Genomic DNA, 23,795 nt, shown 5'->3' with positions numbered 1-23,795 from the left:
TAAGGCCTGTATGTGGGCCCTCATTCTCATAACCACCGAACTTTTTCCAAACTTATTAGTTCAATAGTAGTTACTGAATCATCCATAGTAGTTGTTGAATAATAAATCTTAAGATTAGGAAATGAATAGGGAGTCAAGGCACTAGTCCTACATTTCTAATCATTTGAAAAGTTCACCTTCCAGTTCATGTTTATCTAATTCACAATACTATTTACTTATTTACTTACTTATACATACAGTTTCGAGGCAGGATAAATATTTATTATGTATCTCATTACCTGGACAAAGCATCTGTTGACATCTTAAAAAGCCAAGCCAAAATTACAGGCTTTCAGATTTCCCAGATGGAACACCAGGAGGGAACTGTGCCCCCCTGGGGATGGTGTTTTGATGGGGGGAGGAGATATGGAACCATGTAAGTGGCTGTAGGAGGTGGAGTTTTGCTGGTGTGATTGATGCCGGTTCAATCATAGTGCTCAGAAGATGCTCAGTGTGTCCATACAGACGTAAATAAGCACCATAGTCTTGTGCATAGGGATTGCATATTAAAGGGGAATCCACAGATTTTTCCAAATTTTTGCCCAAATTAATCGCTGCGATGTAAACAAAGTCCAGTGTTGTTAGATGTAAATTTTTTGTTGTAGAGAAAGTTACAGACTCAGATTTACTTAGAGTGGTGGTGATAGAAACTAAAGGCAGTTTATTATCCAAAACCACTAGTGAACCTCTATGTCCTTTAAGTTTTTTATATGTAATGTTTATGATTGTAAAATAGCAGAAAATCTGAAAAAAAAAAAATTTTTTTTTGCCCCTATTACCCCTGTTACCCCTCTGCCATGAAGGAATTAAAATAAATGGATTAACAAGATGGCCAAAACTTTATCACAAACCTTTCGTAAAATAATGTCTCAGGCATTAGGCAGCATATTCATGACCATTTTGTCTCATAATGTTTTATGAGGGAGCTCTTAAGAGGCAATAAACTCTTCAGATGTCTGGTTCCTATCACCACCACTGTGAACAGTTCTGACTCAGTTTCTCTAGAATAAAGGATTTCAAACAAAAGCACTCTGAATGACCTTGATTACATCTTAACTATTTTTTGTAAAATTGGTGGAATTCCCCTTTGAATTTAATTTTGCAGTAATGGATAAAAATGTGTACAGCATTTCTGCATTGATTATATATTTCCACTCAAAAGTATTCAACACTAGCATTTCTTTGGCTGCTGAATACTTTAAAAGACTCTCAGATGATGGTTTGGTGGTTAGTCCTTCATTCATTTTAAATATGGAACATATAGGGCCAAGATCCTCACAGATACTCACACTATTGTTCTTGTGAGCCATTCAAACATACATACATTTACAGCCCTGTGTGCTTTGGTGGTGTATAAAGTGTAAACTTGTCCCTCAGATAAGGACATCATCAACAGTGTGTGGCGTGTGTGCGTAGCCCCGCCCACACACGATGATGTGCCGCATTTCAAATATCACACCACTCTAAGCCCCGCCCCCAGAGGACCACATTGAAACCGGTCAGATTCCCCACCGGCCAGTTCAATGAGACGCTGCTATCGCACGAGGACACTTTACGTCTCTCACACGCCACAGTCATAAGGACACACAAGTTTCGCTGGTCTCTGCTTCCACCTAGAAGAAAGACTTAAGCCTACAGCCTGGTCCGCATCCTGCCTGCCGTCCCCCTTCCGAAGTCCTGAAGGCAAAGCCGCGGAGATGCTGCTGAGGTGGATGTTGAGCTTTGTGCTGGTCGGGCTCGCCTGTGTGGCTTTAACGCGTAAGTACAATTTAGCGTTTACATTCATCTCATCTAATCTGGAGCATCTGCCCGTGATAAGAGCAGCATCACAGAAAAGTAGCATCTTATAACTTCAGCGTGTAAAATCTAGAGTAAAATGAAACAAACATAGATAGATTGATATATAGATGTAGGCTATAGTGAGTAATAGGTGCTGTATTACACGCATTATATGTATTTTATACTTGAAAATAACTTGGAAAAAAACATGTATGTCACATTTTAGCATGTATAATAAAGGCAAGCCACTTGAAGCTAAGTTAGTCATCAGTGTATTTGTATTTACTGTGGATTTCTGTGCCATGTCCTTATCTGAACCACCAGAGGAGGTAAATTAAAGCTAGATGAAGGGGGGGGGGCATGCCACTTTGTCATTCTAGATTGTTCCACGATTTGTGTTCCACCTCAGTTCCACACTACAGCAGCACATGGACAGATTTACACTGAAATTTAGCCCTTTAGCACGTACCATTACTCACTTTCCTTCGCTATTTACCGTCACATTTAACTTCCTCAATGGATTTTTTCCAGAATGGAATCAATGGGATGAGCGTTCGTCGCGCTGATTGGTCACTCAGAAATAGCACGCGGCTCCTCAGCCAATAGGAGAGCTAGCTGGTTTGTTGTGCGTTGTGGATGCTGCATTGCTGATTAGTGGGCGTGGCAGAGAGAAAAAAAGCCGGTTTAACTGTGCTGGGTGCGGCCAGAAACCAATGATGGCCCTGAATTAGAGGATTTAACATTATATCTGTGCTTATTTTTCATTCGACTGTGATGTATTCCACCTTTTGTATGAAATCTCTTGCCATAGACGCATTAATTATGGTGATTAACATTTGTTAACATTGATATTTTGTAACTTTAGCTCAATAAAAGAGCATTTTGGCACATGTTGGGACATACATGGTCCTTTTTATTCTATACGCCCAGTTTTCCTCCTCAGGAAATTGCATAATTTGGAAGAGAGTGGTACTTCTCTTAACGGCTGTTCTAACCAGGGTCTGTATCTGTACTGCCTCAAAATATGCAAGGTCACTCCTGATAAAGACGTTACACCCACCCCTTCACATACACACACACACACACACTTTCTTACTGTCATATATTGCCATGGAATGAGCTCTGAAATGGGGCGACTAACCAGTCCAAGGGGTGTTCATGCCACTTTAAAAGGCATAATGGAAGTATCACATGAATGTCTGCATACTAATCACTTAGATTGCACCTGCAGGCTCTTATACCTCACAATGGCTCTTATACATATGCAATGAAACACCTCACAATCGAGGCCACTGGGAGTCGCTTGTTTTACAGATCTGTTTTAGTATTAGCTACTGATGTAGTTTTTGTAGGTGGGGATGGAGCTAGGCCTCAACTTTCATGCATATGACACTGTGGTTATAAATTTACCCTGAAAAGAGACACAGGCCAGGCCGTGAACTTTACTCTGACGTTCTGTAAGTAAACATAGCACTCGTGTAAACCCACAAAAGGCACAGGGGAAGGAAGAGCACAGGTTTGTAATGAAAGATGGAATGAGCTGGTATAGTGGGGGAGCTTCTCAATGTGTAGAAGAGTAAAATGCACTCATTTAAGCTGCAATGCCCTGAAATAGAATTTGTATAAATGCTTTAATGGAAAAGTATTCACTTATATATTCCTATGAGGCTCCTCTGTAGTACTTTGCAGAAGTGTGCTGCGATTCTATGATCAATGGGATTTGACTGATATATCATTCAGCCAATTTAAATTACCAGTATTTCAGTATTCAGACTTCACACACAGTTGTTTGCAAATGTTTAGTCAATTCTGGTCAAATGACATGTATTGTTGAAAATGAAACAGAGAACACACTTCTGCACATTTATATATATATATATAAATATATATATATATATATATATATATATATATATATATATATATATACATATATATATATATATATATATATATATACACACACACACACACACATACATACATACATACATATTGCAATAGAAGAACCCTTTTTGCCACTTTGTGGAACCCTTATCAAAAAGCCATCTACAGCACATTCTCAATCTGAAGAATCATTTTACATTGCAAAGAACCCTTTAATCATGCAAGGGGTTTGAGTGTGCATGGTTCATGGTTCTATATAGACCATTATATAGACCATTATATAGACCATTTCTCTAAAGAACCCTTGAAGAACCACCATTTAAAGTGTATATAAGAAGTTTTTCCATTTAAAAAGCTGTGCATTTTGTTATAGCTGTATAAGTGGGCAAGATAAGCTTTAACAGAATGTATTTATTACTCTGAGTAGTTCAGTATTATTATTTACATTGTGTGAATGCAGTGTTTATCAAATGAGCAAGGGGAACAGGATTTCCTCCTTACACTTTGCTGTTGCATTTGCTGCTCGTAAGTCTCCTGTGAGCACCGTCCTGTGTGTTTTGCTTGGAAATGATGCTTGTAAATGTACTTTGATGATGAACAAATTCACAGTATGGCAGTAGCTAGAAATAACTTTGGTTTTATCAAGAGAGACATCAATGGAACTTGCCATTTAAAAGCTGTATTTGAATGAGTCATGGAGGCAAAGTAACATACAGCTGCAGCTGAGCTTTAGCCTACGCTACTAAATATAGTCAAAGCTAGGAAAATGCATTAATGATGTTAAAAAAAATAGTGACGTTAATAATTTATTGCGTTAACGCAACTGCAGTGCTGTGAATTTGTTTATCACTGACGTACATCAAGTCTGAAGTATCATTTACAAGTGAAACACTACAAGTTATATAAAAAACACATTCAAGAATGCGATTCTATTTGATCAGACAACATCAAGCAACATCAGTCAGTAAAGCACTGTTGAAAATAGTGGAGTGTTTGATTTTTGGCCATATAAAATTACAACAATTTGCAGTTCTGTAAAACTAGTATTGGTATTCATGACAATGTATTCATGTAGGTCAGGCCTTAAGAATCTCCATTCTCTTTTAGTGTAGTGAGTTTTACGGATGTTTGTTTTAGAGTTACTTATTTTCATCAGCTTAGCCACACCGCTTTAGCAGTTTGTCACGTCTGTCAGGATGTGGTGGGCCACAGCTCTAACGCCTCACATGGGATTTGTTCCCTTATATGTGAGATGCCTAACCATATTTTCTACTTATTAGTGTATGTATATGTGTGTCTGTATGGGATTTCTTAATATGATAATAATGTGAAAGCATCTGAAAGACAATATGTTTAAATGAGAGTCAGGTGATTCACATTCCAGGGGGCAGCTATATTGTACTGTCCAGTGTTATTTAGTCCACTATGACCAGAAAGGGGCCCAAGTACTCAGAATTTGCTTGCTGACCCAGATACTATGAACAGACTTTTCCACAGTAGGACACCCACTTTTTTTTCTACATATTGCTTTGCCACGTGTCAGTTAGTTTATGACTTTTTGGCCTACTTAGGGTTGTGTGTTGGATTTTTCACTTAGAAGAAAGTGATATTTTAGTGAGAGTTTTGGTCTGGTATAGTTTTCAGTTTGACAATGAACCTGACACGACTGAACTCAAACATCCGGGAGGCACTGTCAGAGAAACTAGCAGGCAAGGTCATCATAGCTTCGCTCAGTTATGCTGATAAGCTGAGCTCTTCATGGTGTCAGATATCAGAACGCTTTTTGACGGTTCCTCTTGAAGTGTTGGGCCATCACAAGCTTTATACTTCTTAAAAGAGTAGTTCAACAATAAATGTAATTTACACAATTTACTACTTATCCCAAATGTAGTCCAATGACCAAGTCATGTTTCCACAGTTTTGCATCTTTAGTTTATTGCTGGAGCCATGAGGCTAACATTGCTAATACTAGAAGTCAATAGTCACCCAAATCTCTCTTCAAATACATCCCCAAAACTTCTCTCAACCTGCTCAAATCGCACCCAGGTCTTCATTAGGTCTTCGTTGATGTAGTTTAGAGCACAGTATGAACTATAAAAATGAACAAAACTTCACTGTGAAGCTGAACACAGAATTTAGACCACAGGTGTCATGCTGAATTCCAACCCCCTTATGACGTACATGTATGTCATGCAGGCGTATGGAGGTTACAGATTATATTTGCCAACTGTTAATCTAAACATTTTAAATTGCTGATGTGTATCTGACCCCCTTAATTAAGACTTTATTTCCCTGACCCTCACACCCCCAAAGACAGAAGCTTTTTTAACATACCTAAACTAGCTAGATTACACTTATAATTTCAATACAACTGTTTTAACTGTTTATGCTTTTAATTTGCCACATAAATTGACTTATAAAATTTAGGTTACTTGTGTAGAATATTGGTTAAATACCTACCTGCTAATGTAAGCATGCAAACCTATCCTGTTAGCGTCTATGTTATGTTATGTAATGCGAATGCAATGTGATTCACCCTCTGTTAGCAAATACCATGAATTATTTGGCTACTATGAAACTAATCTGCACTGTATGCGGTGATTAGAGTTTAGAAAGGGAGGGCCCCTTTTCCCGTCACTCAAAGGAAAACGTACGCTTGTCCTTGTATGGTCTCAGGAGATTTAGTGCACATTCCAGTGGAAAATTAGTTTCTCACATGTTTCACAAAGTCCTGTTCTTTACCGTATACACCGCCAAAGATTTCCTCCCAGTGTTTGAGGGTCATGTTTAAGCTGGAGGTCAGCTGGGGCTGGACATGACCTACTTTCAGCACCTGTGGTGTAAATAACGAATGAATGTATGGGAAACCCAAAGAGGGGTGGGGGTCGAGGGTTAGAGTTGCCGGGGTCCAGAACAGAGTGTTTTACACTCTAGAATAGAGGTTGATATTAACTGATATTCATGTTCAGACATCTTCCACTATCTGGGCAATAACATTATAATATCATGTGTCATCAGAAATACCAAGCGCAGCAAGAAAAGGCTGACATATTTAATATTTTTGCCCCGTAAACGTAACAGATTCTGTTTAAGCTGTGATGTTATTTTGTGTATTTGCATGTCTCCATGTGAACAGGTTTATGCAAAAGTTTGGGTGCCCCTGGTCAAACTCTATGTGTTGTTGTTGAAAATAACTTTTTTTTTTCCAATTTGTAAAATCAGCAATAAATTGACATTGTGCTCTAAAATGCCATACTTAAGCTTGTTGCCTGTAGTTCATCCATCCATCCATCCATCCATCCATCCATCCATCCCTCCATCCATCTTCTAAGCCACTTATCCTTCTGGGTCGCGGAAGGTGCTGGAGCCTATCCCAGCATTGAGCGTATTATTATTAATAATAATAATAATACTTTATTACAAATGGTTTGTACAAGTGGTTTGATGGGAAATGGTTCATTGTAGAGAAACTTACAGACTCAGATTTCTTTACGGTGGTGGTGATGGGAACCAGGGGTTGCCATGTCTACCACACAAATAAAGACATTTTATTTACTATCCAAATTCACCAGTGAACCTACACGTCTTCTGAGTTCTTATATGTAATGTTGACGATGGTGTAACAGTGATAAATCTGGACGTCTAGTTCCTGTCACCACCACTGTGAACAAATCTGACTCAGGAAGTTTTTCTAGAACAGAGCATTGAAGGTTTTGACAAAATTATGTAATTCCCCTTCAATAAATGATGCAAGTATCCTTCCTAACCTTATAAAACCAAATACAGTGCGACACAGTGCGCAACTTAAGAATGTTCTTTCCTTTATTGTGCAAAAGCTAACTGCTGCATCCCAGCAGCTTCTTCATATTCCAGCACATAAAGGGTTTATGGTTTTCTGGTGGTGCTGGGAGTTTCTACTATTAGCTTACATAGTGTAATGACGAATGTGAATTCATGCTGGAATTCTCCTGCCCCCACTGTGGAGGATTTAGAAAGGAAAGCAGGGCTGTGGATGAACATAATGCAGAGCTATCCAGGACAGCTGGTATGCTTTAAGGAGGAATATACACATGCACACATACATAGTTGCAGCAGACCACAGTGGGCGGATTGCCCAGAGTCTCTCTCTCGCTCCCTCGCCTTATTCTAAGTGATCCCAGTCTTACCACTCCTCTCCCACAATCCTGAAAGCCTGCAGTGCGTCACTGACAGCACAAGCACGGCGCATCAGGCCAAGAATTACAGGTTTTTTGGAAACTGGTTGCTAAAGCATCCGTCCAGTTCAGATCAAGTTCACCACGTTCCCTCGTTTGTTACTATTACCGTCTCTCTCCGCCTCCCTTCTGCGTCTCTGTAGTATCTGAATTATGCGGAATGTCCTGTGAGACCAATGAGCAACTGGTGGTGTGATTACTAAACTCCTCCTCTGGCTGTTGTCTTAAAGAAACAGCAAAATGTCATCGGCTCAAGACCCAAGCTGGGACATTTTAACAAAGAGAAAAAACAAAGAATGTGGTCGTGACAACCTCCTTTCTTGTGTCTGACATTAGCTGTCAACAACAGCCTGCACCCATCTAGAAACCAAATGTACGCAGCATGTACTATCAGTCTCTCTCTCTCTCTCTCTCTCTGTCTCTCTCTCTCTCTGTCTCTCCAGAGTTCAGTAAGTCATACCTGTGATCTTGTGATTTTTTCTGGATTTCCCCCTCTTTCTTAAATTAATCAGCTGTTACCTGTTTTGAAATCGTGGTTGTTGCACCAGTTTCATCTGCATCCTTTTTTGATAATGTTTCCTGTGAACCACCACACCTGGTTAATTACGTTATTGCAACACAGTCACAAGTCTGAACAGTCACGGTCATTTCAGTATATACCGTCTGCTGAGGTCCTTATATTGCGTCCCGTGATCATAGGTTGTGATGTTGTTAAGCATTAACTGCTTCAGGTTGTACATTATCAGCCTCCTACACCCAGTTTTAGAATCACTGTTTGACCTTCAACATTTAGAAACTTACAGCATGTTATGTTTACTAGCAAAGAAATCATTATTTGATTCATTATTTGTGCACAATTGTAAACAATTCATATCGAATATCAAAATATCAGTGGGTTAAAGTGGCTAAATCTCTGTAGGCTAAATATGCAGATGTATGTGAATGGCTTGGTTTGCTGTGACATCAGAGATACAGTGAATTCAAAATAGACTGATTTTGAAGGACTGTATGGACTGGGATGTGAACAGTATGTTCTTAAACTCTTTGTGTACTATAAACTCTTTAAATTCAAAAGTTTTTTTTTCCAAGATATGGGCCTTTTAAGTAATTTCAAGTAGACCTACTAATGTGATTTGAAAGTTTGTAAAATTGAACTTCTTTAATGCTGTGGCTACCTGTGGCATTTCCAGTAACGGTCGCCTTTTGCTCTTTCTGTTTCAGGCGCTGCTACCTGTGGCCAGCGGCAGTTCCGCTGTGGAAATGGGAAATGCATCACCACCCGCTGGGTCTGTGACGACATGGACGACTGTGGGGATGGAACTGATGAGCTGCCAGCCACCTGCAGTGAGTCACATGCCCTTCATGACTACCATCATCATCTTTGACCTGATGAGTTAGATTGGGAAAATACAGAAAATGTTACAGTTGGTCTCGACTGTCTCTTTTACCATTTATAGCGAACACAGTCCACTGTACTGAACTGAACTGCAGTCTGATTTTGTCTCTGTGTTAATTTGTTTCATCTCTTGTCCAGGCCAGAAGATGTGTCAGCAGTCAGAGTTCCAGTGTGGCGGGAGGCTGAACCAGTGTGTGCCCCTCAGGTGGCGCTGTGACGGAAAGTCTGACTGCGAGAACGGGGCCGACGAGGAAGGCTGTGGTATGACATCATCGTTTCAGTCCTCTATTTCTATTTCTATTTCTACTGTTTAAAATTACACTATGTAGGTTTTGGGGATTTGGAGACGTCTCTGGTGGATATGTGTAACTGCACGTAGCATGGGTTGTGCTTCAGACCCCTTCCCTGCGCAGTACATTCAATAATGAAGAAGCCTGTACAGTGACAGAAAGCATGGTGGCTCACAGAAAGCACCCATTTTACATGCTGATGCTTTTCACTGTGGCCAACATTGACAGATTCAAATGATTTTAAGGGACCACTGCCAAGGTCTGAGCATGGATAACCAATGGGAAGATGTTATGTTTTAATTAGAGTGGGTCTTTAATGACTCAAAGTAAAATTTCATTCATTCATTTCAACTGTTATTGGGGTATGTTTATTTAGGCCTTGCATTGAAAAATCAAATTTACACTCTTTTTCCCAATATATCAATCAGCCGTGACAGGTTAGTTTTGCAGTAACAGTAGCATGGTGCAAGCTGCATGCATAAATATCTCAGATTTTCTTCAAATTGTCAAATTAAATGATCTTAAATAGAAAAAGTGCAGAAAAGTTAGGTTTGAAGGTAGCTTTCAAATTACTGATTGTAGCCAAGCAACACCCTGGCAACCATCTGGGATATCATAGAAACCACCTGGAATGCCATAGTAATAGTAACCCCCTAGCAACCATGAGAGATACCATAGTAACCACCTAGCAATACCCTAGCAATCATCACCAATATCATAGCAGCCACATAGCAACACTCTAGCAACCACCCCAGTACCATAGCAGCCACCACAGATATCATAGCAAACACCTGGCAACACACTAGCAACCACCTGGAATGCCATAGCAAGCACCTAACAAATCAGATCTGCTTTTGATTTGATTTTGAACTACCCCTTTAACATCCCAGTGTCTAACTCACTGTCATTCTTGTATCTCTCTCCAGTTCCAAAGAACTGCACGGAAGAAGAGTTCCGCTGTAACGATGGTCAGTGTATTTCTGCGTCATTTGTGTGCGACGATGAGTCGGACTGTTCGGATGGCAGCGATGAGGCCTCCTGTGCCCCTCCCACCTGCACCTCTGGCTCCTTTCAGTGCAACAACTCAGTGTGTGTGCCCCAGCTGTGGGCATGCGACGGGGACGCTGACTGCGCTGACGGCTCAGACGAATGGCCCCAGAACTGCGGCCACAAGGCCCCGGAAAAGCCCTGCCACGATCAGGAGTTCCACTGCAGCAATGGAGAGTGTATCCACATCATGTGGCGCTGTGATGGGAGCTTCGATTGCATTGACCACTCAGATGAAGCCAACTGCAGTGAGTTCAGCATAAGATTGGTTCAGTTGGAACAATAAAATATCAGTGCAAAAAAGACAGTAGTACAGTAAATAGGATTATGATAATGTAATTGAGAAGCAGTGTTCTATAGGGCTGTATGAATTAGTTGGTGATGTTGGGGTGGTAAAAATATGGCAAAAATGCTATATCGTTGAAGACATTTTCATAGACAATATGAATCACAATATTTTTTTTTTTCTGAGATTTGATAAATTGGTACCAGAAAAACATCCTAGTGGTGCCACACTGAAAAATACTATCAAAAACTATGCATACATTGATTTTTATTCAGCAGTTCACACACTGCACTAAATACAACTAAACAGAACTTATGTTATCTTTGTAACAATATATGTAGTTGATTAGTTTTTTAAGTATTTGTAATACGTTTATGCATTGAGCAGACACTCCTACCCAGAGTCACCTACAGTTTACAGAGTTACAGGCAAATGTAGTGTTTGGAGTCTTGCCCAAGGACTCTGTATTGGTGTTGATGTGGGAACTAGTTTAGTTCTCCACTGATTCCTCTTTATAAAAGCTAATGCACAATGAAATTCTGCTGTCCTTTAATACCTGCGTTTGTCTGCAGGTGCACCCACCTGTCAGCCTAATGAGTTCACATGTCTGGATGGTACCTGTATTCCTGGCATTCGGCAGTGTGATGGCGAGTATCACTGCAGGGACATGAGTGATGAGAATGACTGTGCAACTGGTGAGTGCAGTTTTTAACACAGGTTCTCACTCTCTCTCCCTTTCTTGCACACATATATTCCTCACTCTCGTAACTACATTCCTTACACTTTACATACTTTCATAGCTCTGCTTATGTCACCATGACTCATATAGACTAGCAACATCCTAGCAACCACCTGGGATGCCATAGCAACCACGTAGCAACCCCTTAGGAACTATGAAAGATACCAGAGTAACCATCTAGCAATGCCCTAGCAATCACCACCAGTACATAGCAACCATACAGCAAAAACTTAGCCACCACCTCTAATACAATAGCAACCACCTAACAATATCTTAGCAACCACCTGGAACACGATAGCAAACTCTTAGCAACCAGCACCTCTAATACTTCAGCGAAAATAAAGCAATCACATATGATCTGCTTAGCAACACCCTAGCAACCACCTAGCCATGCTCTAGCAATCACCTGACACAATAGCACCCACCTAGTAACATCGTAGCAACCACCTTGGATATCTTAGTAACAACTAATGAACAACCGACTGACTACCTAAAATACCATAACAACCATCAAGAGATATCCTAGCAACAACTTGGCAACCACCTAACAGCTGCCTAAATATTCTCAAAAATACCTCCTACTTACTCCTCACTTTCTTCAGGAAATGCATTTTTCTACTTGTCCAGTGAAACTCTGTTATTCATGTCAATGCGCTTAACACACACTGGTGAATAGAAGTGATTCTGATTCTGATGCTAATGGTTTGGCATTCCTGTGTTTCTGCAGTGAGTAAGTGCGAGGGTCCGGACACTTTCCAGTGCCGCAGTGGAGAGTGCATCAGCATGGACAAAGTGTGCAACAAGCAGCGAGACTGCAGAGACTGGTCTGATGAGCCCCTCAAAGAGTGCAGTAAGTGCATCACCATCATTATCATTACAATCCATATACACACACTAGGGAACCAGCATCAGGGGCTTCCTGGAATTTACATCCCATCCGTTACTGGAAAACTGTCAGGCAAGGCCAGAAGACTGAGCCAGAGTATCTAGCCAAGACAGGGGAGATAGAAACAGAGGGAATAAGTGGAGTACATAAGCAGATGTAGGAAATATGATATAAGCGAAAGAGAAATTAATAGAGGCTCTGGAGTTTAAATTGCTCACCCACACTTTCTCTCTTTGTTTTCTCCCCAGATACCAACGAGTGCCTTGAAAATAACGGTGGCTGCTCTCACATCTGTAATGACTTGAAGATCGGCTATGAGTGCCTTTGCCCTGCAGGGTATCGCCTGGTGGACAACAAACGCTGTGAAGGTGGTGCCAACATCTTTGTGGCTTTGCAAGTTAGCTTAATCACCATAAAAGATATTTGTTATTTTACCTTTAAGGAAGTAAACTGGCTGTCGTAAAATTCAAACAGAAAACAAGTTAAAGGGCTCAAACCCTACATTTTTCTTGTATGTATTTTTTCCGCTTGTAGAGCAAAGTGTGTTTTTATCTCACCAAAAAAGTCAAAATTTATTTTTACATGCCATGTCCAACCTGTCTTTGTCCCTCAGAACTAAACAGGCTCTGTGCCTTTAAAGCTAGAATATGTAATTGAGCTCGGTTCTGATTGGCTCCCCTGTATTGCGACTCATTCAAAAAGCACTCCAGGCTTCATCATGGATGGGTGGAGCTAAACTGCTATAGGCTGAATAGGTTGATATATGTAGAGGTGCTGTTTTTGCAGCTTAGTTTCCATATATGGACTGTATAGACTATCAAACTATATTATTTTTTTCAACAGCATGGGCCCATTAACAGAACAAAATTGTGTTAGTATTTAAAGTTTACTAAAATAACATTTTAAGGCAGCCAGTTTGCTTACTTTTTAAAAGGTTTTAAAAAGTAAGGTTTTGCCTAAATAATCATTTGGCAGCTTTCTTTTCCAAACATAAACTAAAGGCACCTGAAAATCTCTAGCAGGCCCAGATCAGCTCATCAGCTAATTATCCAACTACAGTTATATTGATGCAAGAAAATAAAATTTATGACTGACGCTCTTTCTCTCTCTCTCTTTCTGTCTTCAGACATTAACGAGTGTGCTGACCCTGACACCTGCTCTCAGGTGTGCGTGAACCTGGAGGGCAGCTTTAAGTGTGAGTGTGAGGAGGGCTACGAGATGGATCCCATGACCAAAGAGTGCAAAGCTGTTGCAGGTATGTTGCTTGATATAGCACTACACAGTACACTGCTCTAACGCACCTGGTTTTGCAACACATGATGATTTAAATGCAAACACATAACATTATATAGCGATTTACATGAAGAATAATGCTGAAATTTATTCTCATTCTGTTTTCTACAAACAAGAGTCAAATTCAAAGTCATATTAAAATACCTCCCCTTTTACTTACAAACACAAATGTTGAATGGATTATATATGTAGAAGAGGTGGAAAACACTCATAGCTTTTCCTTTCTCCTTCAGGAAATGTCCCGTACTTATACTTCACCAACCGTCATGAGGTGAGGAAGATGACGCTGGATAAGAGTGAGTACACCTGTCTGATCCCCCGGCTGAAGAACGCAGTGGCGCTTGACATGGACATGTCCAGCAGGAGGATTTTCTGGTCCGATCTCTCCCACAAAAAGATCTACAGGTGAGCAAGAGCATCCGGTCCTATTCTGTTGACCACAGATATATAACAGGACCATTTTATGGCAATCTCACACAAAGACGTAACTAATTGGCTACATGAAGCTACAGAGAAAAAAATATTATAATATAGAGATAATCAACTGATCCATTAACTACACTACTAACTTAATATAATACACTTAATGTTAGTAATAGATTGGCCAAAAAATGCTAATGTGGCTAACAGTGAATGGGAGCAAGTAGCCACCAATTAGCATGATGTGTTTAGCATAATGCTAATTACTGGCTGTTTCCCTTTATTTTTAGAAATATTAGCTTTTTTGACTATTCAAACTATTTATTTAATCCCCTGTCTTGTAATTTTCATAAACACATAACAAATACTAGTTTCACAGTACTTGATCAGTAATTTGTAATAATCTAAAATAATAATCTTAAGGTGAATAACTCAATAACAAGCCATTCTTAATGCTTTATGGAGGTTTGATTGCAGTCTTTGTTCCTCAGTTTGAACATTATTGTACAGTTTAAGTAAGTATCCTGTCCTCATACTCATTTCGGCTTTGCCTCTTTCCCAGCACTTCCGTGGACCAGGCTGCTGACTCCTCCCACCACAGCACCGTGATTGACAGCCGTATTTCTGCCCCTGAAGGCTTGGCCGTTGACTGGATCCATGGCAACATCTACTGGACCGACAGCAGCTTAGGACTCATATCCGTGGCAACCACAAACGGATTGAAGCGCAAGTCCCTTATCACAGAGGGTCTGAAAAAGCCACGGGCCATTGTTGTAGACCCAGAGCACAAGTGAGTTACTGTTGATGCACAAACAGTATTACTCACGTTTGGAAAACAAGAGTCTCAGTTGAAAAGACGAACCATTCTAAACACCTCATAAGGGTTAATGAGATGACCTATTTTATTATAACACCCCTTAAGGCATTGATGGCTACCAGCTTCCATTCACTGTTAGCCACATCAGCATGTCTGGCCAAGCTATTCCTTATATTAACTACATTACAAGTGAATACGTCAAGCAATTAGTAAATGCTGTGTATGTTATATTGTCCCTGTAGCTTCATGTACTGGACAGACTGGGGACATCCTGCCAGGATTGAGAAGAGTGGTTTGAACGGCGCTGACCGCACAGCTCTGGTCACTGACAATATTATCTGGCCTAATGGCATCACACTGGGTGAGTATGCAGTTTCTAGGCTTACTTTAGACTGTTTTTGTGTGTTTCATCAGCAGTGGCCTTTCTAATAACACTGCTCTTCATTAATAAACCCATAACTAAAAAAATGAATTGAATTTACTTAATTTATGAATTTCCATATGAATAAAATTTATTCCATCAACACTGTTCTCCATCAACAATGGACTGTTCACTCCCCAGTCCACATAGTCCATATATGAAAACTAAACCGCAAATATATCTCATTATAAACACTTTAGCCTAACCGTTCACGATTAAACTATAAGGAGTTTTTCAGCCTGGACTGCCTTTTGAATGAGGCATAATGCAGGGCAACCGATCAGAACAGACCTCATCTGCGTATACCTTAATGTCTTAAATGCACAATAACAGAAATGGCCCCCTTAGTTCTAAGGGGGTAAAGAGAGCTTGGAAAATGGTCTTGTAAAAATAAATTCTGGCTGTTTTTGGTACATAAAACTGCACCGACGTCATAAGCAGACCTCAAGAAAAAATAAAATAGAAGAAAAATGAAGGATATAAGCCCTTTACGCCTCAGTTTTATGGGATCTTTGTTTAAACCTTCTTGCCTAAAGTGTAAATGTTTGTATCTTTAGACATGGTGAAGCAGCGTCTGTACTGGGTGGACTCCAAATTGCACACGCTCTCCAGCATCGGGGTCAACGGCGGCCAGCGTCACACACTCATCATCGACGAGAGCAAGCTGGCCCATCCACTCTCGTTGACCGTCTTTGAGGTGCGTTTGTGTATTTGTACACAGTTTAAATAATCCAGCTGCAATCCACACTGCAGTTATTCAGCAGGAATTAACAACCAATTAAGTGTTTATAAGCTCTAAATAGTGAATAACTTTAACTTAAGTCAGCTACTGGATCAGTAAATTACATTCCAAATGAATAGCACATCAGTTTAATCCTCACATTTGGCCGTGAATGTTTCAGAGGGATTAGTATTGTGTCAGACTCTTTCATGTTGGCCTACTTTGAGTTGAACACGTTCTATAATCCTTCTCATGCCGAATGAATCAATAAAACCCTCACGTGGCTGCATGTCCAAAGACTTTCACACACTTTACAACTTTCCAAGTAGGCTAACAGTACCAAGTAAAAAGCCTTTGCATCTTAGATCTTAGAACCATCCTACGTTTCTGAACTGGATTTTCTCCCTTTTGTGTTTCGTTCCATAGGAGAAAGTGTTCTGGACAGATGTGTCTAGTAAAAGCATCATGAGTGCCAACCGTCTGACAGGAAAAGACATAGTGAGAGTGGCGGAGAACCTGATGTCTCCTGAGGACATTGTGCTGTACCACGACCTTAAACAACCCAACGGTAACCAAATGTTACACTTTATTAACTTTCACTCATACTTTAAACACATCAGCTTTTGTAGAATGTTTTGGACTCTAAATAGTCTTTACTATTGACTTCTAGATACATTTTAAACCCACTAATTCACTTCCTATACTTATAATAAAGAAATTATAAGTAGAAGAAGAACTATAATAAAGAAAAATGTCACAGGATTTGATGAAAAGTGCTGAAATTTTGTTATTAAATAAAATACATTGGATGATCTTGTAATATTACTCATTAAAGTTGTTTTTACTACAATCTAATTGATCTACTTTTATGTACAGTCAAGTTTGTTAGTTCCATGTGAACAAAAACTAGATTTCATATTATACACTGAGCACTTTTTAGCTTGGCTGTTTGCTTGATTTGAATCCGATTTGTGCTCAGGCAAGTTCAGAGAACAACAGAACAAAGGGAAATGTAAATTCAGGTATGGTCATTAAGGGGTTAAACTCTAAGGACCCAGGTAGAACAGGACCAGATATCTCTTAGTCACTCTTATAACTATGTACCTGTCATAGTAGGTTCATTATAGCTACTGAATTTACAATTAACACATGAATAATAAGCCTAGAGTTTAAGAGATTAACAGAAGAGCTTCATGTATTGTGTTTGTTGGATCTTGCTATAGCTGTTGTTCTGTTCTGCAGGTACAAACTGGTGTAAGGAGGGTAATCAAGTGAACGGAGGCTGTGAGTACCTGTGTCTTCCGGCTCCACACCTCAACCAGCACTCACCCAAATACACCTGCGCCTGCCCTGATCACATGGTCCTGGGCCCTGACATGAGGAAATGTGTGGAAGGTAGGCATTGCCTAATGTGTCTCCCAGCATTTTTTCTCTACAGCTTTTTGTTTGCAATTTAAGCCCGCTGAAGTTCACACTGTTCATAGCTCTATTTTCTCCTTTATTGAAGTCTAGTAAAGTATTAACGCCTTATCAGGATTATTACATCGTATGTCGTATTATTCAGTAACTACATGCAAATTTTCAAGTTAATCTTATAGGGCCAATTTTCCCCTTTTTTGTGAAATAAAAGAGTTTGATTGAGCATGTAAATGTCCATATGATCCTTATATTGAAACTAAGCTGGAAAAACAGCTCATTTTGAATGAATTGTTTTTGTGATGTCATGAAAGACATTTACATATATCTGCCAATTTAGCCTACAGCAGTTTAGCTCTGCCCAGTCATGTTAGAGGTTTTAAGGGGTGTTTCAGCCTGTACTGCTTTTTGAATGAGGCGAAATCCAGTGCAGCCAATCAGAACAGAGATCAGTCAGAACTGTTTTTGGTACATAAAACCACACAAAGTGGACATTAGGGAGCCAAATTAAATGCAACATGTAGAATGAAGGGGTTCTGAAGAATTTGCGAAAATAAATGTTGATTCTGTTTAAATAGGTCACTGTAAGAACATCAGGGTGCATAAAACGTTTAGGTACAAATGGATTTAGTACTATGCAAATGGTAACTGCCAGTAATAAACCCAACACAATCCTTATTTCTGCAGTCAGTAATCTATCCTTATGAAAACGGCTCATGTCTTTGTGCCAATCTAAAGTGCCAAATCCACTTTTGTTCATACAGATGATCAGACAGTAAAGGCAGGAACTACAGCAGTGGTCCCACGCCGAGTCCCAGCCAGGACTTCCCCCAGACCACCCGTCAGGCCTGACACCACCACTACTACCACTAAACAAAAGAATGAAAGAAACAACCTTCCCTCTGACACAAGCAGAGATGAGCAGCCAGCTGTCAAGACTGAGATTACTCCTAATGAAGGTAATAGCTACTGTATATAATGTAAAACTGTGAAAACATTTCGCTGACAGTTGTATGTAATCACTTTTCTGAAAACAATTGATAGGGGTGAGGCGCAGGGGGTATAAACACCTGAATTTCACATTTCACATGATCATGTGAAAAATCATGTGATGACATGAAAAGCATGTGTAAAAAATGAGTAATCTCATGTTCCGCTACAGGGCATGACATGTCACACATGATCAAATGTTGTTCACATCATGTTTCGTATGTTAACTTGTGAACACATTTTAGACACTTTACGTGTGCCATATTTATGACTTTTTGTTAGGGATGATACAACTATTTGTTAACCATTTAATAATTTTGATTGAAATTCTAGATTGTTTATGGGAATATTGTGCATTTCAATAATGTACCAAGCATTTTGCATGTCAGTATTATAATAGGTTTTTTTTTCTTTCTGTAGGCTCAAGCCACGAGTATGTCACAGTTGTTAGCCATTCCCAACACCCTGTCGCTCTCTACGTCATCCTGCCAATAGGTGTGTATATGATTTTGTATTACACGGCATAAAATCTGAATTGAATTAACTCACAGTGTGCATGTGAGCAGAGTTAAGATGCACTCAAATAAAGGGTTAACTCATATATACCATCTCCTCTTCTCTCTTGCAGTTGCGATTTGTCTGACTCTGTTTGGTGCCGTGTTGCTATGGCGACACTGGAGACTGAAGAACACCAACACCATCCACTTTGAAAACCCCGTCTATCAGAAAACAACAGAGGACCAAGTGCACATCTGCAGGAGTAACAGCCAAGACGGATACGTCTACCCCCCGGTAAGACCAAATCACTCCATACAGGCTCATATAACACCTGCACAGCCAATAGGCTTCCGGCGGTGAATGCTCTGCTTTGTATAAAGTGAATGTCATGGTGCAGAAAGAACACGGGTGTTTGTTTTACTTTTGGTGGAGATAAATTGAAGTTTGCAGCGTGGAGGGTCAGCGAATGTCCTATTTGTTACATAACTGTTTTCTTTGGCAGTATCGATAAAAGAAGGCCAGCACAGACTGTGCTGTTGGGCCATTCTCCCCTCAAAGCAACAGATTGGCAAAAAATCTAATTTGCACAATTTTCCCTTTACCCCAAATGTATTCAGTCAGTCAAGATGTGAAATGTTTGGTGCCAAAATGGACAAAATTCAGGCCTCAAGGTGGCTGCAACTACTATTTATATATATATATATATATATATATATATATATATATATATATATATATACAAATATATATATTAGAGCAGTTGGTTCATTGTCGAGAAACTTACAAACTCAGATTTATTTACACTGGTTGTGATAGTAATTAGGGGTTGCAGAGTCTATACAAATATAACCATTTTAATAACAATACAAAATGGGCAGTGAACCTACACATGTCTTCTGAGTTTTTATATGTACTGTTGATGATGGAAAATAGTAGAAATCTTATTTTTTGTTGTTTGGGACAAACATGCATGTACCTCCCTGCCTTGAATAGTTTAAAAACACATTTTAGTCCAAACGCTTACCTCAAAAACTATAATCAAACAATGTCTCTGGCCTCAGGCAGTGTATTTAGCAACTTGTTGTAATGTAGCTTTTAGAGGTATTAAACTTCTTGGACGTCTGGTTCCTATCACCACCACTATGAACAATTCTGACTCTGTAATTTTCTCTAGAACGGAGCATTTCACACCAAACCACTCTGTATGACTTTATAAAAATACTGGAATTCCCCTTTAGCAACATGGCTTCAGCCGAGTGTGTCATGACTTGGGCACGATGCTTATTTGTGGCATATAAGCTTTCATTGTTTCTTAGCAACATTAGCCTTGTAGCTCCAGTGCAAAACTAAAGAAGCAAACTTCAGACACCAAACATGTCTTGGCTGATCAACTACATTTGGTTTATATAATCTGATTTTTTGCTAAACTAGTAGTAGTAGTTTTTAAAGAATTAATATTGGATCGGTGTCCATATTCAAGGACATATTGGTATCGGAAAAGAGAAAGTGAGAGTGTGCCATCTCTCATCCCTTCTCTCTTTTTCCCTCTTTCTCTCTCAGCATCAGATGTTAAGTCTGGATGACGAGGAGGACATGGCATGACGACTCTCTCAGCAGGATGCAAACAACCCTGTGGGAAGTCAAATCTGAAGAGCAAGGTCATAGATCATTGTAGATTCTTCTTGCATACTCCGTTTTCCTACCTTGTCCACTGCACAACAGAATGTGAAGGAAAAATCCAGAACTTGAAGCATACATTAAAGAATGTCATCACCATGAAGCCACCACACTCATGTTGGATTGTAAATTTAGCATATATTTAATTTTTGGGACCAAACTCAAGCGGGAGATTCCATCCGTATCTTGGAGAAAGAATTTAAATTCCACCATAATATGAAGGACTTCATATTTTGAAAGATCTTAAATGAAGGATGTCTTCAGTAAGCCTTTTTTGAGAAGCTCTGCATGAGGACCACATGACACATTCATAAGCTTTATGGAGCCGAAGGCACTCAAGAAAAAGCCATGCTGTCTAACTGTATATGAGTTGAAGGTGGAGAATGCGGGCACTGCAAAGGCACGTAAAAGACTGTGACTGTCCACTCAAGCGATTACGAATGTGTATGTTCACTTATGAATGTGTTATGTTTGTACTGTTGCCGTCCAATAACATCTCAGGGCTTCACACAAAAGTGAGTGCATTTACATGCACTCAATAATCTGACAATACTCGGATTTCTGCAGTTATCTGATTATTCAAATGGTCAGTGCAAACAGCATACTGCATCTGATAAAGAAGCTGGATTTTAGCTCAATAATCAGATACAGCACTCAAAAGTGCATGTAAACTCTTACTCTGATTTCTTTCAGATTTCTCAGTCTGCGCAAGTGCGAAAACATGCATTGATTGGATTACTGACAAAATCTGATTTTCTGTAGTTATCAGATTATTAAGTGCATGTAAACTCAGTGTTACCCACAAGAGTACATATGATTGAATTATCAGTAATATTTGGTTGTATTTCTTTTCATATATGAAGGTTTAACACTCTTTACCTTGCACTACACATTGTACGTGTTTGATACTCCCTTTTTTTGTTAACTTTTTCTTGCAACGGTCCTTCCTGAATCACAGTTTAAATTGCAGTAGATTACATAACACTAGATTGGAATTAAAAGGATAGTTCAGTAATAGGCTAATGCTGCTAGCAGTAAATGAAATCGAACAGCAACAAATTAGCATTGTAACATCGTATCAACAGGTAGGGGCTAGTTTTTATCCACTGTTAGCCAAGTTAGCATGCTCGGTCAAGCTGTTCTTTTAAAGTCGAGGTTGACAGGGTCATCGTAGCACCAAAAAAGACGAACAGGACTAGCTTAGCCTACCAGTACATAAACGTTCCAAAGGGACCTTTACAAAACAGAGCTATTCAGGGAAAGAGAAGCATGGGCAGGTACAGTTTTGCTGGTGTTTTGCACATGAAGCGCACAGTCCGTTACCTCTGTTGAAGAACGAAGATGAAACACAAGCTTTTTTAGTGAGCAATCTGTTCTTTTGTTACCATTGTGCATTCAGATGTCTGTGTGCCTGTACAGTTCCATCTGTAGCTTAGCTAAATAGGTGGCTTATCTCTTCGTCTTGGTTGAAACATGCCTTATGATGAGAAGATTACATGTTGCCTTAAATGCTGTATATCAAGCTTCTCCTCAGGTTTCCAAGCAGGCGTTGTTCACTGTGTTACTGTCCTTTCTCAACTTGTGTTTGGAGAGAGCCATTTTAATGAAGAATCTTTTTTCTTTTGGGAGAAATTTCACATGAATATATAAGTGTAACTGCATCACATACGATAACTAGGCTGCTGATGTTCTCAAATTGTCCACCAAATGCAGACAGCTGATCCTGACTCTTGAAGTCAGGTTGGGAAGGACAAAGAAAGCCATGATGAGATTCTCTTATGAGAGTGAATGAAGAATTTCTAACCTGATGTGAATGCAGCAAGTCTTAACTGTAAAAAGTGTGTACATAGTGCCTCTGTAAATATCCTTCTCGGTTGCTCAGTGCTTTTTATTACGTTTGTACAGATGTGAATATGAAGATGTGCTTTATTTATTATGTATTGTGTTTTTTGTTTTCTAGTTTCTTTCCTTTGTGCGGAAGACACGGTCGGTCTTGTTTTAAAAAACAAAATCCAAAAAAAAGTAGCCATGCACTATTAAGATGAGCCATGCTAACCTCATGTTGTATGAATGACATCCAAGGACATGTCCATGGTTGCAGGAATGGAAATCACAATGTGAAAAACTGCAAAACGAAGATTGTAATATTTGTGCCTTTCAATTACATTTTGAAGGTTTGTTTTTTTTCTTCACAGACTCTTATTTAGGTAGAATGTGTCTATTGGATTGAGTGCACAAAATTTAAATGGCGGCGTTTACCTGTTTGACCACTCTGCTTGATATCACGAAAGGAAACGGCACTTGATATCATGAAGGAAACAACACAAAACAACAGCTGACCTGTGTTTATTCATTGTTTTAATGAATATTGTTAAAATAAATATATATTTCAAATGAGAACTTTTGAATTTCTGCATTTATTTAATGTTTGTGGGTCATTTTGGATGATATTAAGAGCTGCAGTGTTGATTTTTAGCTGTTGAATTATGAAGAAGTGTTTAAAAGCCAGACCCTGGATAATACATCTCCTCAGCTACAGGCTTCTGTTCTAATAATAAGAAACAAAATATGCTTTAGTTAGATTTCACACTGTGATGTTTTGGTCATACGGTTTAACTCCACTTCCTTTACTGAGTGGCCTGCTTAGGACTGCTAGTTCAGGGTCTTTACAAAGCACTGTATGATAAAAAGCTACTGTAGATTATGCATTATACCACAACAACTCACAATTTCAAAACTACATAGTAACTGCAGTGCATTATTGTAATATCTTCTTTTTCCTAAATATTATAGGTATGTGCACACATATTAGGAAAAGAAAGAGTTTTAACAGCAATTTTGAAATTGCAGGTAAATTGCATCTTAAATTATTATTACCTTTATTTAACCAGGAGAAAAACCTGGCCAAGATAGGCAGCAACACATAACAACTTTTCCCACAAAACAAAGTACACATTACAAACATGAAACAGAAAAATC

General features: G+C 39.3%; 1 protein-coding gene across 1 annotated transcript; it reads left to right on the top strand.

Moving 5' to 3' along the window:
• The first annotated feature begins 1,533 nt into the window (after positions 1-1,533).
• On the top strand, positions 1,534-22,856 carry ldlrb (low density lipoprotein receptor b). Its single transcript, XM_036570092.1, has 18 exons — positions 1,534-1,797; positions 9,141-9,263; positions 9,454-9,576; positions 10,532-10,900; positions 11,511-11,633; positions 12,405-12,527; positions 12,812-12,931; positions 13,690-13,818; positions 14,090-14,261; positions 14,839-15,066; positions 15,336-15,454; positions 16,072-16,211; positions 16,662-16,803; positions 17,478-17,630; positions 18,416-18,610; positions 19,062-19,136; positions 19,270-19,433; positions 20,700-22,856. The coding sequence occupies exons 1-18, from the start codon at positions 1,737-1,739 to the stop codon at positions 20,739-20,741; spliced, it is 2,601 nt and encodes an 866-aa protein (XP_036425985.1). The 5' UTR covers positions 1,534-1,736; the 3' UTR covers positions 20,742-22,856.
• The last annotated feature ends 939 nt before the right edge of the window (positions 22,857-23,795 follow it).

This window comes from Colossoma macropomum, unplaced genomic scaffold, assembly GCF_904425465.1.
Source record: "Colossoma macropomum unplaced genomic scaffold, Colossoma_macropomum, whole genome shotgun sequence".
Taxonomy (NCBI): Eukaryota; Metazoa; Chordata; class Actinopteri; order Characiformes; family Serrasalmidae; genus Colossoma; species Colossoma macropomum.
This window is presented reverse-complemented; position numbering and strand designations above follow the sequence as displayed.

Bases quoted from the DNA above. Each gene is read 5' to 3' on its own strand.
- ldlrb (XM_036570092.1), top strand. From the start codon at position 1,737: ATGCTGCTGAGGTGGATGTTGAGCTTTGTGCTGGTCGGGCTCGCCTGT. The intron at 12,932-13,689 runs GTGGTGCCAACA...TTCTGTCTTCAG, and splicing joins GGACAACAAACGCTGTGAAG to ACATTAACGAGTGTGCTGAC. The intron at 19,137-19,269 runs GTGTGTATATGA...TCTCTCTTGCAG, and splicing joins CTACGTCATCCTGCCAATAG to TTGCGATTTGTCTGACTCTG.